This window comes from Chionomys nivalis, chromosome 13 (assembly GCF_950005125.1).
Source record: "Chionomys nivalis chromosome 13, mChiNiv1.1, whole genome shotgun sequence".
NCBI lineage: Eukaryota > Metazoa > Chordata > Mammalia > Rodentia > Cricetidae > Chionomys > Chionomys nivalis.
The window spans coordinates 15222412-15240232 of record NC_080098.1 but is presented as its reverse complement, the minus strand read 5'-3'; the positions used below and the strand labels follow the sequence as shown (position 1 = coordinate 15240232).

Here is a 17821-nt window from a genome sequence, read left to right as displayed (position 1 = left end):
AAATCTGCTCAATATTCTAAAATTAGGGGATGGTAAACTTTAGTTTTCCCACATCTACTGGCTCTGTTGCTTTTCACTCTTGTGTCTTCCTGCCTCTCACATTAAGGGGCTATTTAAAGCTCACCTGAGCTAGTGGGAGCTCACTGACTCTGGGCTGACAGCTGGGGAACCTGCATAGGATGGAACTAGGCCCTCTGAATGTGGGTGACAGTTGTATGACTTGGGCAGCTTGTGGGGCCACTGGCAGCAGAACCAATATTCATCCCTAGTGCATGAACTGACTTTTTGGAGTCCATTCCCTATGGAGGGATAGCTTGCTTAGCTTAGATACCATGGGGAGGGCATTGGTTCTGCCTCAAGTGATGTGACAGACCTTGTTAACCCCTAATGGGAGGCCTGAGCCTCTCTGAGGAGTGGTTAGGGTGGCAAGGGGGAAAGGTGGGGAGGAGAAGGGGAGGGAGAGGAACTAAGATTAATATGTAAAATAACAAAATTGATTTAAAAAATAGATAAAATAGCTGTTTCCATAACCTATTTAATGTTTACATACTCATTATTCAGAAATCGCCTTTATATTCTGTAAAAAGTTATTAGAATCTAATTCTTTAGAAAAACTTTTGCATATTCTGTGTAATGTAGGAGCCAGCCATGATAGGCTAAATAGAAACAAACCACCCAAAGTAAGTGCTTTTCTTCCAACCATTATTACCTGCCAGTGTTGGTCTTAGACATCCTTAAGTTTAATGGAGGCCTGAAGCAATACCTGGTGCAGGAAGAACCACAAACTGAGATCACTGAGCACCACCCAAGAGCAGACCATTCAAAGGAAATGCTACAGTTCCAACTCTTGTAGATAGGATCACCTGCCAGCACACTCACCAGGACACCCCTAGACAAATGTCAGTCAATCAAAGGTCCTGATTCTTAGAAACCCCGCACACCTACCTTTACTACTATAAAAACCAAACTCTAACTGAGCTCATGGCTCTCCAATGATTTAAATATGTTGGATACACGCAGAGACCAAGTTTGCAAACTTGTATAAAAGAAAGGCTCTTTACTTTTACATATGGGACTTGATTTCCTTGTTGATTTTTGGGGGACTTCACAGATCTGGGCATAACATGTATGACATGTTATACCTTATAATATAAAAAATTTGCCTTAAATCATAGATATCAGAAACCTAATGGTAAGTCAAATAGTTTTATTTGTCTATGAACTCTTTATGTATAGAAAGCAGCAAAAGGTAAGATGAATATGTTTGTTCTGCTGAGTTTCCTAAGAAACAACACACTTAGTTCACTTGTTCAGGACTTCATATAATCATCTGTTGGATAAACAGTTAAAGGACAAGAGCCATGAGGGCATCTTTGTCAAACTGAGATCTGCCTTTGGTAACTTCCTGAGGTGTGTCATATTTGTTATGGTTTAAAATAAAATGCTTTTCTTTGGGTTCACTTTCTTCTCCTGGATATTAACCTTCATCAGGCGATGAAAGGAGACAGAGACAGAGTCCCACATTGGAGCACTAGACTACAACCCCAAGGTCCAAACCAGGAGCAGAAGGAGAGAGAGCACGAGCAAGGAACTCAGGGCCATGAGGGGTGCACCCACTTACTGAGACAATGGGGATGTTCTTTCAGGAATTCACCAAGGCCAGCTGGACTGGGTCTGAAAAAGCATGGGATAATACCGGACTCGCTTAACATAGCGGACAATGAGGACTGCTGAGAAGTCAAGAACAATGGCACTGGGTTTTGATCCTACTGCACATACTGACTTTGTGGAAGCCTAGGCTGTTTGGATGTTCACTTTAATAGACCTGGAAGGAGGTGGGAGGTCCTTGGACTCCCCACAGAGCAGGGAACCCTGACTGCTCTTAGGGCTGATGAGAGAGGGGGAGTTGATTGGGGGATGGGGAGGAATATGGGAGGCGGTGGCGCGGAAGAGACAGAAATCTTTAATAAATAAATAAATTAATAAAATAAAATAAAATGCTGCAGGTCCCTGAGTGGCAACAGGCATAAGGCAGTGGGTCATGAGACCATGGGGGCCACAAAGGCATTCAGGTCCCAGGCAGGAAACCCCTAAGTAGCCTGCAGGCCATGAGGGCCAGAGGGTCCTAGGCAGGAAGCTGCATGATGAGTGGGAGACCTACCGAGACAAGTAGGCACACCATGCAGAGGAAGTGGGTATTTATTTAGTGGGTTATGGAGGGGAAAGGGAAAAGGCGAAATAGGGGAAGAGTGGGGGAGGGGGACGCCACAGCAGCAGCTACCTATTTGGAAGAGAGACTGAAAGAGAAGAGACTCAGCTGGAATCAGGAAGAAAGATCTGCTTGCCTCAGTGGTGGATGGGGGAGGGAGTAGGTGGGGCTCGTCTCTTAAAGGGACAGGACAGACCATTACAATATTGACCACTGTCTACATCAAAGCCAGACCTTTAGATGCTTCCACTGTCAGTTCAATCAGAACTCTACTCTTTATGATACACCAGACTCATAAAACTCAAAATAGCAAATAACAGAAAAATGAGACCCATTCCAATACATCTTGTGTCTAAAAACCCTGACTGTGGACCAGAGATACCAGCCATGAGCAGATACTCTGAGACAAGAAGGGTTTCAAATTCACAATTCACAATTCTCTTCACCAGCTATATATAAGGTGATAATATGAATAATGACCCAATAAAATACAATGATGAAGTCCTCTTAGTAATGGAAGAAATATACCTTGGATTTATATTCATATATTAATCAGGCATTTGGTTAGAATTTAGTACAGTAAGGCTGTAATTAACAAGTGACTACATATGAGCTGCTCTGCAGGCCCTGGCTGTTCCCTCTAGGCTTGTATAGATGCAAAGAGTCATCTGTATTTCATAGCTCTTGCTACTGCTGCAGGAAGTTCCAGGCAAGTGGATAGAGAAGTGGGGGACAATGGAGATGAAAAACAAAACATAAAGAAAACAACTAAAACTTCTACTTTGTGTTATGATGAAAGTTGTTGAGAGTTGCTATCAATGCTCCTTTTAGAGATTTTTTTTTAAAGTAGGTTTTAATTGACTTCCCAGATCCAGCAATTTTCTTTTATCCTTTTTAGGCTTAATTTGATGCCTGCTACATTCACAAGCAGTATGGCACTTCTCATCAGAGCCTCTTTAGGGAATAATACTAGTGAGTATTTAAGAGAGGAAACAATGACACATATAAATGGCCCTATAGTGTGTTATACATTAGAGTGGCTGAAAATGCATAACAGATATCTGTGCCCTAAAAAGACCTGCAAGAAAGCCAGAACATATTGATCAACAAAATTGGTCAATTCTCACTAATTTAAGAAGTAATAAAAGTAAAAATGGTATGCCTGCCATTATTAATATATCTATTTCTATGCTGCAGACATTTTTATACTGTAATGCAAATAATGTTGCTATAGCCATAGTTAAAATAAGCAAAGATGATTTTATTGTTATTAATGCTTTGAGAATCCCATGCATTGCATTTTGATTATCTAACTTCTCTTCCATTTCCTCCAAGTCTATTCCCCTGACTCAATATCCACCAACATTGTGCTGTCATTCTTTTCGTTTTAATTTACGAAGTCCAATTATTGTTGCCAATATTCTCTTGGATGTGTAACCACCCATTGGTACATATTTGACCCACCAGGGATTTTACCTTAAAAAAACCTAACTCCCCTTCTCCAGCAGTTATCATTATCAATAGCTCCTCAGTTAGGGGTGGGATGTTAATCCCAGGTTACCCCTCTACATTGAGATTGTTGTCTGACTTGAACTTATTTAGGTTTGTGGATGTTGTCACAATCCTTGTAAACTCATATGTGCAACTACTCTGCTGTGTTCATGAAATACTATTTTGTTGTGTTTTGCTTTGTTTTGGATTTTTAGTCATCCACCACCTCTGACTCTTACAGTCTTTCCACTTCATCTTCTACAATGGTCCTTGAACTTTAGAAGGGATTTTTTTAAAGTCAGATGAGTATCCAACTTGATACAACAAAGATCTGATTGACAAGGTGTGCACACTGATCTAATAATGGCACAAATATCAACTCCACAGTATAGAACTCATGGCTAGAACAGTATCAGGGCCAAGAACCTGTGATTGAGCAGGTTATAGGTCCTATGAAAGTGCCTAGTACTCTTCCTCTGCTAATGGCATGTAGTACTAAATGATTTCTCAGTGTATCTACACACACCCGTCACCTATCACATGGTAATAATACGGGTCCATGTTAACAGTTTGGTAAGATTTGATGTATAGGATTTGACAACAGAGAGATACTTTGACACATAAAATAGAAAAAACGATATCTCCACTTGCAGATAATAGGAAAAAAAAAACCTTAGAGAAAAAACATTGCCGTAATCCACTATTAAATTATAAATTACACAAGACAGAATGGCAATGCACAAGTGCAGAGGTTGAACTCAAGAGGAGGGAGCTAATCTAATTTGACCTTCTGCACAGACTTCCCCTTCACAGTGCAATAAAGAGAGAAAAGCGACCTCCAGTTGAAAAGCATTCCTTCTGGAAATGAAAATCAAGTCACATTGTGAAGACATAGAAGTGGGAATTTGCAAAAGAAAGTATTTCTCACACCTGACTATAAATGGACTAGGTACAAAGTCACCTTGAGAAATAACCAAATCAGCTTTGCTTAGAAGTCTGGATCCCAGGCTGAGGAAGACTTCTTCAAAGGACTATTTAACATATTGGAAGCTAAAGAAAGGTTTCTTTTACATTTTTAGTTGGTGAACTCTATCATTTTTCAGATTCTGTATAGAATCTGGATTTTTACCTTACTTACCAAGCCCTTTCCCATCATAGAAGAGTAAAATGTTCTCATTTATTATTATACAATTTGGAGTTGTGGATTTAGCTAATTATAGGTTTTACTCTTGCATAGAAATGATGATAGATTAGAATCTCAAAAATTTTTCCCACATAACCATAATTATTTCCATACCATTGATTGAACCCTTTGCCTTACTTCTCTTTATTTCCTAGGACCCTTTTGTCATATGTTGAATCTATACATATACACACATTTTCTTTAAAATGCTTGAAGAAATTATTACACCTAGTTCATTGCTAATATGGGTATATACATAGTTGAGTGATAAAAACAGAGATAAATTGAACCATTTCATCTACCCTTTCGTCTTAGTATCCTGTGTAGCCTACTTAGAAAGGTGTGTCAAATTCCTTACCTATACTGAGTATCTGTTTTTCTTGCTGTTCTTTATTTTTGTTTGTCAGTCTTAGCTCTTACATGTCAAAGCTATGTTAGTATATAAGACTCAAGACAATGACTGTACATTTATTGCCACTCTTCTTTCTTTATTGGATTTCTGTTTGCCTTTTGTTTTGTCACTTATTGCATTTATTTGGGATTTATTACATTCACTGAATTTCAGTTATTCTTCCTTATTCCAAAAGTTTTAAAGTTGTAGTTGTCAATGTTTTGTGAGAAGAGGATATTTATTAAACTAGTTGAAAATTTTCAATTAATATGATTAACAATCCATTTCATATTTGAATATAACCACCCACCACTAAAAAACGACCTTTGGCAAGATTTTACCAATCAGGCTCTGTGGTTTCTTGTAATTGGCTGGATTATTAGATGAACTTCCTAAAGAACACACATATTTTTTGGTAATCATATTAATAAAAATACCTGGCACTTATAGCATGTTAACATTGATTAAAAATATGTCTCCGCTATTTTTTCTCACCACCCTATTAATTCTATACAATCTACAATGTTAAGTTGTTTTAAATTTGATATGCCAGGGATCATAGCACAACACTACAAACTAGACAATGTAAACATTAGCAATGCATTTTCTCACAGTTCTGGCACCGAAGATCAATGTGTGGACAGATGTGGTTTCATCTGAGGCTTCTGTCGTTAACTTACTTATATTCCCACCTGGGCTTTCTTCTGTTTGAAAGCCCACCGTTCTTTTCTGTGTTCAAATTGCCCTTCTTATGAGGAAGCCATTCACATTCCAGTGCTACAGTTCCTTAGTTCTCTTGGATTCCTGATGGCTTCGTCTTTATCCTCGGGGAAATTTTGATTTACTCAGTTCATTCTGCAGTTGCATTTAATCTTGGCCCTTCTGAAAATCGATTTATTACTGAAGGTTTTATCCAAAGACTTGTACTAGTCTTCATAACCTTTGAAAAAAAATCTCTTGTGTGTGTGTGTGGTTATACTTGCCAAAGTTAATTGACATCCAATGTAGATGAAAGGAATTGGTTATACTTTTTTGTTTCCCAAAAGTATTTGGATACATCTCTGTATGTGAGTGAAACTTGTTTCAATAATAATAATACATATGTTCCAGTTCGTGAAACAAACCAATAAATACCTTTCTTCTGGCAGTGACTGTACACTCTGAATGACCTCCAATTCTATGTTACTCTATAGTCAAAGAGGAACTATGACTTTGGTGGCCTTATGTTTTTGATATACTCTTTTTTTATTATTTGTTGGAGGAGGTAAAAAGTTGTAGTAGTCTCAGCATTGCCTCATTTATGTGACTCCATTGCTCAACCTGGAAATCCTTGAGCTTGAGCACTTCCACAGCATTTACCTGCCCAGTATTTCCAGATACAATTGTTATCCTCATCTGCTCCTCAGACAAGTTGCTGAACCAGCATGCTTGCAACCCCTTGATTCATTATTACCTTGTACCTAAGGTATTATTTCCTTGAGTGCTTCCATAATTCTGCTAGAAAGCCTGCCCCTTTTTGGTTGTTGCTGATAGTGGTGATTGTTTCTTACACCTGTGATTATTCAAAAGTACCTCAGTTCTATTTGTGTGTTCTCATCAAACAGTTTCTATTTGGATTTGTGTGTATTAGTAGCTGTTTCTGATTCTCCAGGACTCCCGAGAGTCAGCATTTTCCATCCCATATATGTGTCTACATGTGTAAATATAAGACATTTTGTCTATAGCCTATTGATTTGATATACTATATTGAATGATTATTGAATTTTTACTGACATAATCAATTTCTTTGTTCATGGCATTGAATTACTCGTAATATATTGTTAGATTTGATTTGTTAATAGCTTTGAAGTATTTTTCTTCTTAATGTTCATGAGAGATATTAATGTATAGTTTCATTTCTAATACTAGTTTGGGTTTGTGTATTATTTGGAACATTATCAATCCATTCACACTCTTTAACAGGCAAATTCATATTTTTATTGATGATTTTTCTCTTTGTGAGTTCTGATTTGTGCGTATTTCAAGGAATTGGCCCATTCATTACATCTAGAGGTAGACAAGTTTCTGTTCTGCCAAGTCCTGCCGCTGCTCAGTCCCAAATAAACACACAGAGCCTTATACTTACCCCTAATATCCTATAATTATAATATACACCCCTGCCCCCACACCCCACACACTTTTGTACTTTATCCTGTAAACACTGATGGCTGAAGTTTGAGTTATTTTGAAACATCATTTGGTTTCTTCTGAAACTTCTTTGCTCTAAGTGTTATCTCTCCATTATGATCTTCTAGTTTAATTCTACCGCGGTCTGAGAGCCAGATCACTTTCATTCATTTAACTTGGCTACCGTGTGGGTTTTTTTTTTTCCAGAATGCCACCAACTTCAGTGATTTTTATGTGTAAGCTTGAGAAGAATGTATCTTCCTCTGTTGCTGATTGAAGCATTGTATAAATGTAAATGAGACCCAGTTGATTGATGTTCTTCACTTCAAACATGTCTTGACTGCTTTGTTCCCTCTGATCTATCAATCACTGCTAAAGAAAGGTTGAAGTCTTCAGCTATGATAATAGATTCATTTCCTTTCTCTTTTAGATATACTTACTTTTGTCTCAAGTATTGGATAACGCTGTTTTTAGGCACACATACATTGAGGATGTGTATGTAATTTAGGAAACTTGTAATTCCATCTCAATTCACAAGGGTCACAATAGCAAAAGACTTTAGAAAGAGTAATTTGTAAATAGAAAAAAATTATTTCTAGTCTGTCCTTACATAAGAACAGCTCCGCAGAAATTTCCCTCAGGCTTCCTTCATTCAGGTAGTAATCAAATTGAGGAGGGCAGTACCTGAGATCTGATAAGTTCCTGAAGGTGGCACATTGGAATAACATCACCTTGGGGCTTCAACTGGTTTGTTTATAGGAAGGACAAAAGGACTTTATTTTCCCTGTTAAGTTTTCTTTCTCCGAAGCCTGTTTTGCCCAACATTAGTACAGTGTCTCCACATTTCTTATACTTAGTGTCATCTCTGTGTACTGTTCATCCCACTGATTTTCATCTGGTTAATGCCTTGATATTTAACTGGGTTCCTTCAAAGAAGCACACACTCAGATCTTAACTTTTAGTTGGCTCTGAAAATACCTTCTTTCAATTGCTCTATTTGCATTTAAAATAGGCATTGATACATGAATAAACGGCTGCCATAATTGCTGCTTGCCTCCCCACCCCACCCTCACCATTATATTTTCACTTATGCTGTTTTGCTAGGTTGAAATTCTCTGGTCTCTTCGTCTATCAATGGCTCTGTTTTTCAAACTAACTCTACTTTTCTCATGAGTTGTCAGTGTACATGGAAAATGAAGCCGAGGTCACTTTCAAATAATGCTGCACAGTTTCCTGGGGAATCCTAGTGCACTAGAATAGAATACTCTCAACTTGCCCCAAATTTCCTTTGTAACAATCATTGATTTCTCATACCCAAAAGCTTAGACAAGAGAATAATATTCTTATTATTTTTGCATCAAATTATCTGAATGAATAACATAAGAGGAGCAACATCAACAAAACAATTCAAGTTTTAAATCTGTTTTTTCTATAACAGTCTTACTTTATATAAATCTGGTATTTGGGCCTGTATTATTTCCCCTGTGTCTGAAAAAAATTCCTCCTAACTTTATTTGCAAATTGGGTCTATGAAATTTTTTCTCAGTGTTTTACTTATCTGGAGAAGGGTTTATTATCCTTTGATAATAACTTGACTTGATAAAGAATTTTAAATAGGGATTTTTTTTCCTTTTAGCATTTAAAACTACTTCATATTCTATGGTACAGCGCACTTTTGACTTCAATAAGCAAGTCTCTGAAAAGAAGCCTCATGTATTCTCATACTTCCTCACCTATAATTAAGAAATATTTTTCCCAGTAGGGCTTCTTCAAGTTTTTTCTCTTTGTCTCTCTCTCTCTCTCTCTTTTTTTTTTTTTTGGCATCTCTGGAGTTTAAATGTTTAGGTGTAGATAATAAACACCTATGCAACTCTTTGTCTTATTGGATGCTCTCAGGTCATCCTGGATCTTTGCTTTGATATCTCGTAGTCAGGTTTTGTTTTGTCCTGTACTCTGTGGCCAGAGGTTGCTATTCAGTCTTTCTTCTACCTCCTCCCACCCCACTCCCTGTCCTTCTTTCATTTAGAAGTTGTTTTCTCTGTATCTCCCGGATCTGTGAAAAGTTGCTCATTTTCTCTGTGTTCAGATGACTCTCTTGTTTGTAAGGAGTTGAGGGTGATTTCAAAGCCCCTTGTATATTATACCCAACAGCATAGTTCTGTGCTTTTTGAATTTTTAATTATTAGATTTCTTTTTCTGCAACTCCAGAGTTCAAGATAGATGTTAATAGTCCTACTGTATACCCATACACCAATTAAGGTTTATCAAATATAAAATATTCAAATGGGTTAAACTTTTATTAATATTGACTGCAATGTTGTTATTTTTATATTTTATTAAATTATGTTACCTCTATTAAGTTCTTAGTTTCAAGAGAAATCTACATATTTACTATTCTGAATATTTTCTTTTTATCAAATAAGATTGGAGTATTTTTTTTTAAACTTAAAACTCTGTTAAACTATGCACTTCTAAGGATGAAACTGAATCTCGGTTTTCTACTATGACCTGTCTGTGGTGATTAAACACAGAATCCCTGAGAGCTGCTGGGACGAAGACAAATCACACTCTCTTCTCACTCATGCTTTACCTACACTACTTTTCATGAGTTAAATGCTTACTGAAGCAAGCAAAGTGTTCCTGATATTCCACGGTGTCCACTCCTGGAATCCCAGTCAACACAGAGACCTTCCTGCTGTGCTGCAGGGATGTGGAGCTTCTGTGAGATGCAGCATTGGAATTCAGGGAAAGCTATGCAGTTTGTCTCTGCCTTTACCCATGCAAGCTGGATGCATGATTGTCACTAAAGCAGCCCATTCTTCTGTAGTCTCAGCATGAATGCTCAGACTTGTATAGCTCCTATACAAGTCACTAAATTTTCTTCATATAATTAAATATTGTGGAGTTGACCTGTCAAAAACCTTAACCATAACATTATAATAAATTAATGTTATGCTTTCTTCATTACATGGGTCAGTATTTTTGCTTTAATCTTTAATGCTGAATATTGATATAATTGCTCCAGGGAGATTTTCTATTGTAATAGTAAAGATTTTGTATATATTATTTTGATTGCTAAATGACTTAAATAATCCAAATCAATTTCATTGAGGATGATCAAATCTACCTTTAACATCCAACCATAACAAAGTTGTTTTATCTGGTTATTGTTTTAGGTGTATATTATCGAGGAATCAGGACTAAACATCTTGATGTGGTCCATAATGCAAAACAAAGACACTGGATGGGCCTATGCACATGTACCTCTCTCTAGTAACAGTCCCTTCAAGGTGGTGTTTGAAGCTGACTTAGGTGGAAAGGAAGACATCTTTATTGCTCTTGATGATATCACTTTTACCCCTGAATGTGCTTCTGGAGGTAAGTGATCCCTTCAGGAAATAGGTATAAATATTGATTTCATATCTAAATATACAGTAATTGGGAGATTCAAGGGAACTGCATTTACTTCTGAATAAAGTCCTGTTCCCCAGTGTTGAATATATAAGTGCACATGTCAAGAGGTAGTCTCTCTGCCCATGAACTTGGCCATGAAATTGGGAGGACCTTGGACTTCCCGCAGGGCAGGGAATCTGGACTGCTCTTCAGTCTCAAGAGGGAGGGGGAATGGAGTAGGGGGAGGGGGAGAGGAGTGGGGAGAGTGGGAGGGGAGTGGGGGGAGGGGGAGAGGAATGGGAAGAGGGAGAGGGAAATGGGAAATGGGGAGGAGGCAGAAATTTTTTTCAACAAAAAAATAAATAAAATAAATTAGCTATAAAAAAATTCTAGAACTAGATGGCGATAGTTGCACAATAAACCACTGAAGTGGAAAAAAAAAGAAATTTTCATGACTTTGGGACAGCAAATTAGCACTGCACTAAAGCAGCTTCAGAAAGGCCAAGGGAACATCCTTCAATTGCTACGGTTTCACTGCCTACCCTTCTATTCCAGACTTATTGTAACTGGCCAAGGTAAAGGTGCATCTGGTGCTGCCATCCTGCACTTTCTCCACATCCATTTCATCCATTCTCCTCAGTTTGTTAGCCTTTCCCTACCCCAGGCTGCTTCCTTCTTTTATTTGTGTCAAACAACCTAGAACAGTCTCTGTATTTCAGCAGGAAAGCACAAACGTTATCAGGTCCCCCTATAACTGACACCTGAATATTTAGGATGTCTCCAGTTAAGTGGGGATATTTGTTCTCTGGTAAATAATCAATTACTAATAGATAGGAATAATGTTATTTTAAAATGTGTCCTGTGACTAGGAAGTTGCCTTGGTGGTTAAATGCTTGTTGCACAATCAAGGAGACAGGAGTTCAGCTCCCTAGAACCCATGCAATTGCCAGGTGGGCATGGCAATCCACCTGCAAATCTAGTCTGGGGAGCAGAGGCAGGAAATCCCCAGAGCAAAGCTGGCTAGCAAAACTAACCATTTTGGTGATCTCAGAGTTTAATCTCTGTCACTGAGGAAACAGGAGTTCTACTGCATTGTATAAGGTAGAAGAGTAATGAAGGATGACTTTTGAGATGAAACTCCGGTCTCCAAATGCAATGACACCTATGTGAACCTACACACACAAACGTGCTCATATACATACAAATATGGATACATATACATACACGTATATCTCATATACATAAAAATAAAAAAAGAAAACATTGTGGTCTTAAATTTTTGAATTTTACCCCAGATACTAACTCTAATACAGTTATTTATTATTCTCTCCAAATAAAACAATTTAAGGAAACCACCAAGTCCCTCAGTTGTGATCACTTCCGTTAATGCTGTTTAATTCCCTTGGTTATATTTTATTAGTATATGTATTTTAGTATTTTTTGACAATAGATTTCACACTGTTGAAAGCATAGTTAACAAATGATGCTGGCATAACTGAATATCAACATGTAGAAGAATGAAAATAGATCCATGTCTATCACCATGCACAAAACTCAAGTCCAAATGGATCAAAAACCTCAACATAAAGCCAACCACACTGAACCTCATAGAAGAGAAAGTGGGAAATACACTTTGAATGTATTGGCAAAGAAGATCACTTCCTAAATATAATCCCAGTAGCTCAGACTCTGAGAGAAACAATTAATAAATGGGACCTCCTGAAACTGAAAAGCTTCTGTAAAGCAAGGGACATGGTCAACAAGACAAAATGGCAGCCTACAGAATGGAAAAAGATCTTTACCAACCCCACATCAGACAGAGGACTGATCTCTAAAATATACAAAGAACTCAAGAAATTGGTCATCCAAAGAAGAAATAGTCCAATAAAAAATGGAGTACAGACCTAAACAGAGAACTCTCAACAGGGAAATCTAAAATGGCTGAAAGACACTTAAGGAGATGCTCAATATCCTTAGTCATCAGAGAAATGCAAATCAAAACAACTCTGAGGTTCCATCTTACACCTATAAGAATGGCCAAGATCAAAAACACTAATGACAACTTATGCTGGAGAGGTTGTGGGGTAAAGGGAACACTCCTGCATTGCTGGTGGGAATGCAAGCTGGTACAGCCCTGTTGTATATCAGTATGGTGATTTCTCAGAAAATTAGGAAAAAAAACTTCCTACAGAACCAGCAGTATCACTTTTGGGGTACATACCCAAAGGATGCTCAGTTATACCAAAAGGACAAGTGCTCAATTATGTTCATAGCAGCATTGTTTGTAATAGCCAGAATCTGGAAACAACCTAAATGTCCCTCGACCAAAGAATGGATAAGGAAAATGTGGCACATTTACACAATGGAGTATTTGACAGCAGAAAAAAAAATAATGGCATCTTGAAATTTGCAAGCAAATGGATGGAAATAGAAAACATATTGAGTGAGGTAACCTAGACCCAGAAAGACAAATATATGTACTCACTCATAAGTGGCTTTTAGACATAAAGCAAAGAAATCCAGCCTATAATTCACAATCCCAGAAAACCTAGACAACAAAGAGGACCCTAAGAGAGACATACATGGATCTAATCTACATGGGAAGTAGAAAAAAGACAAGATCTCCCGAGTAAATTGGGAGCATGGGGACCATGGGAGAGGGTTGGATGAATGGGGAGAGGCAGGGAGGGGAGCAGAGAAAAATGTATAGCTCAATAAAATCAATAAAAAAGATTTATTTAAAAAGTAATAAAATAAAAAATTAATAAAACTTAAAAAGAAATTAAAATTGCTGTTCAGTTCCATGGTCTGTCACAATGGCTTTATCTTTCTTCAAAACTGAGGATATATAGCTATCTGATTTTCAAAAAATGTTCCTGGGTATGCAGATTAGAAGTACAGAAAATGATTTCCTATTACCTTAGCTAGGAACTGCAGGGAGCCAAGCACATGTAGCTCCCTGTTCTCTGACCCTTTTCTCTGAAGCAGTCTTTGAGTCAGTCTCCTTTGTCTCTCTGGCTTTTTGCATTCATGGACGTTCTTATAACATTTGTGTAGAAACCAGAAAAAAATTTTTTCAACTTTCTTATTTTTATTCCTAAATTAGCTCTTGTACTTACCATTTTTTTCTAAAGATAACTCTCTTACCATTCAAGACTAAATGCACAGCCCTGGTCTTAACATCTCCTAGCAGCTGTTCCATAATCATGTTCTCTGGCAGTCCTGCATATGTATGTATAAACAATAAGAACTGAGAATGACTGGAAGATATATGACTGTATGTTTATGTGTGTGCATACATGTGTGCATTTATGAGTGTGTGCATGTGTATGTGTGTTACTCTGATTTTTGTATCTTCACGAATCAAAGGATATCACTCATATCTTAAGCTTAATGAAGAAAGTAGATTTGGCCTGAACATTGCTATTATTCAGATAATAATAGCAATTGTCATATAATATTCCCTAAGTTATTTATTAGAATTAACAGCAGTGAATGTATGAAAAACTGATTGACCCTGATGGAGTGGTAATTCTTTCTAGATGTATTATATAGTAGACTTACTGTTGAGAGGCTTATAAACATCTAATACCTGGACCATGAAACCTTAAACATCTTCTCTGTCACCTTGTGGATTGTGTGTGCCTCTCCAGAGCTTCCTGGCAGAGGGATTCATTGCTGATTGGTCAGAAGCTTTCTAGGAATAAATTTAAAGAGTGATTCTGAAGGTACAGTTGTCAAATCTCATAGAAACATGCCAGGGAGTCTTTAGAATCACCCAGTAAACCTGAAATAGCTTAATTTGAAGATCTGGAAAGAAAAAATAACTATAATATACAGCATAATGCTAGACTCATATTTTAAAATCCTTAAAGAACTGTCCTTTTAGTGCTGGTAGAAATGTCTTTCCATGTGATTAGCACTGTAATGAAAATTTTAGAGACATACGGAGTAAGTGAATTTTCCATTGAAAAATAGCATGAAAAAAATATTCATACTATGTTGGTGAATGTGAAGGACATAACTAATATCAATACAAGACTGTGTTTCTTTTTAATAAATATAGAAAATGACAAAGAAAATATAAAACCATATTAATAATCTACAGATACCATCTGTGCTGTCTGAAGGAGTATACAAAACAATACATGACTCTGAGAAAAGAAAATGAGAATAGTATTTCCTTTTTCTTTCTTTTTTTGCTATATTGTTAAATGTCTACTTGAAACAATTTTATTTCTAGTTGTGAAGAAATCTGTATGTGTCAGCAGAGACTCCTCTTTCCTCTCTGCCCCCCCCCCCACATAATCACACAGAAACTATTTTAATTACAACACTGGCCAATGACTTAGGCATATTTCTAGCTAGCTCTTACAACTTTAATTAACTCATTCTATTAATCTTTGTGTCATGAGGTTATTGCCTTCCAATAAGGTTCTAGCTTGTCCTCCCCTTTTGGCAGCTAAGTGGCATCTGTCTGACTCTGCCTACTCTCTCTCTATATCTCTTCCAGCCTGGCTATATTCTGCTCTGCTATAGGCCAAAGAAGCTTCTTTATTAACCAATGGTATTAAAACATTTTCCCAGCATGCATAGGGGAATCCCACATCATATATGAAATGATGTTATATGTTTAAAAGATCTTTGCTTTATTTTATTACTATTTATGTATACATGTGTGCATATGTGTGTGTGTGTGTGTGTGTGTGTGTGTGCTGCTGTGTGGGTGGGTGGGTTTGTGGGTATGTGTGCATGGTGCTGAGGATTTTGCTCAGGGCCTTGTATATACTAGGCAAATTTCCTCTTGTCTAGGCTATACTCCAGGCACTAAATCATTGCTTTAATATTTTCTCAAAATTATTTATTAGAATTAATATAAAAAGCTATAGCATAACTTGGTTTACTTTTATTACTTCAAGTCATGTTTTCTCATTGTTATTTCAAACAATAATAACCCAGGTTTTTGAAATTTTTGAGAAATATGAAGTCTGATTAAGCCTCAGCTGTTTACTATTCAGCGAAGCATTAGACATAAGCCTTGTGGATGAACAATCCTTTATTTTTCAGTCATCTGATTTTTCTATCATTGAACAGCAGAAATATCAGTGCCCTGTAGCAACAGGTCACTTTGAGCTTGATTTGCACCAGTAACATTCCTCCAGTTGTGTTGAATTTCCAGGAAGCAGCCAAAAACGCAGAATTTTTAGACTTTCAGAAAGAGACAGGAATTTTAATTCCTGAGAAATATTTGCTAAGACAACTCAGCAGCAGTTGGTATGAAGAAAATAAAACTTCTTTTCTACCAAAGCCAACAGTGCATGTCTGTGGCATTTAGTATCATGGAGGTTAAGACAGGAAAATTTTTAATTTTAGCTCATCTTGGGCTGCAGAATGAGAACACGTCAAGAAAGTAACAAAGAGGGTAGGCAAGACAGAGGGTGAGACAGGCTAGGAAGAAGTATGGGAAGGGAGACAGAAGAGGCAAACAATGAAAACGAACAGTTCTGTTGACAAAGACAGTGATGACATAGAGACTCCAGAATGCTGCATCTGAGTGGGCCACGACAAAAGCCAGCAGCAGCAGCAAGACTCTCAGCAGACTCCTCCCCTCACTCATTACTGCCAGAGGTGAGAGAGCTGTGTCTGGGGTCACAAGAGTGGGAGAACCAGTCCTGTCCCTCACTAGCTGTGGTATTCACGAGAGTGGGGACCCTGCACCTCCACCTGGGCAGCACACTAGAGCTGACCTTGTTGTCTGGGGTACAGGTGAGGCAACATTGAGGGCATGAGAAGAGAAGAGCTAATCACACCCCCTCAGCAATCTAGAGGAGGGAGGAAAAAAGACAGAGAGAGAGAGAGAGAGAGAGAGAGAGAGAGAGAGAGAGAGGTGATTTCTGTTTTTTTTTCTTCTTCTTCTTCCTTTGGATAAAGAGGATTTCATTTTTTACCATGATTAAGAAACATTTTAGAAGGTTGTGAGGACACAGATGTTTCTAAAACTGAGGAGAGGTTGTGTTGTATTGAGCAATGAATTATCTCATACTATGTATGATACAGTTCTATATAGTTTTTCCAGGAGTCAAATGAGTAGGCCAAGACCAGAAGATACCAATGCAGGCAATTGAGGCACAGGAAGGAAAGACATATCTCCACATTGGAGTTCACTGCCCTGCTGGACTGCAAAATGTCTTTCCACAAGTCTTGGCAAGCCTTTATTGTCAATGTGACACAGCCCAGTGTCATCTTAGTAAAGATGCCAGAATTGTGCAGTATGATGTACATCTTTGTAACTAGAACACTTGAGAGATTGAGGCAGAAAGATCATGAGTTCAAGACCTGCTAGGGCTCCATGGTAAAACCAAAAATAAGAATGGCAAAGATCCACAGATCTTTATTTCTCAATGGGTAAGAGACCAGACATTTGGGTTCCAGGCATCCTTAGAATTAGGCTCTCTTTGAAAGCTCCATTTAAGGAGTTGCACAGATCAAGGTCAATGGGCATGTCCATAAAGGACAGTCTTGACTACTAATTGATGTATCAAGGTACAGCTTCCTCAGTATGTGGTTCTAGGCTATAGAAGACACCTGACTGAGTACATAATAGTGAGCCAACACAAAGTACTCCTCCACGGGTCCTGCCTTCAGGTACCTGCTTGAGGGCCAGTTCTGACTTTTCTCAATGATGTGTCTTGACCTGAAAGTGTAAGTTAAATAAACCCTCCCCATCCAAAGTCATTTTTTGTTAGATTTTTTTTCATTTTGTTTATTGTATGTAGGCTTTGTATGGTTTTCATTACAGCAGATTTAGAAAAAAAAACTGAAGTACCCCAAACCTATGCCCATTTTAGAACCTCCAAATATAATCTTACTTAGAAATGAGGTTTTGAAGACACAGTTAAAGTGAGACCTTGGATGATCTCAAACTGGATTATGGGAGACCCTTTAAACTAATGTAGATGGTGTGCTTATTAGAAGAGTCACATGGAGA

The 17821-nt window shown here is 37.7% G+C and overlaps 1 protein-coding gene across 1 annotated transcript in view; it reads left to right on the top strand.

Moving 5' to 3' along the window:
- Nucleotides 1–17821, top strand: part of Malrd1 (MAM and LDL receptor class A domain containing 1) — a 642532-nt gene that overhangs the window by 501743 nt on the left and 122968 nt on the right. Inside the window, exon 32 of the mRNA XM_057787647.1 lies at nucleotides 10617–10818. Coding sequence (XP_057643630.1) covers nucleotides 10617–10818 — 202 coding nt within the window. The remainder of the gene's footprint in view (nucleotides 1–10616; nucleotides 10819–17821) is intronic.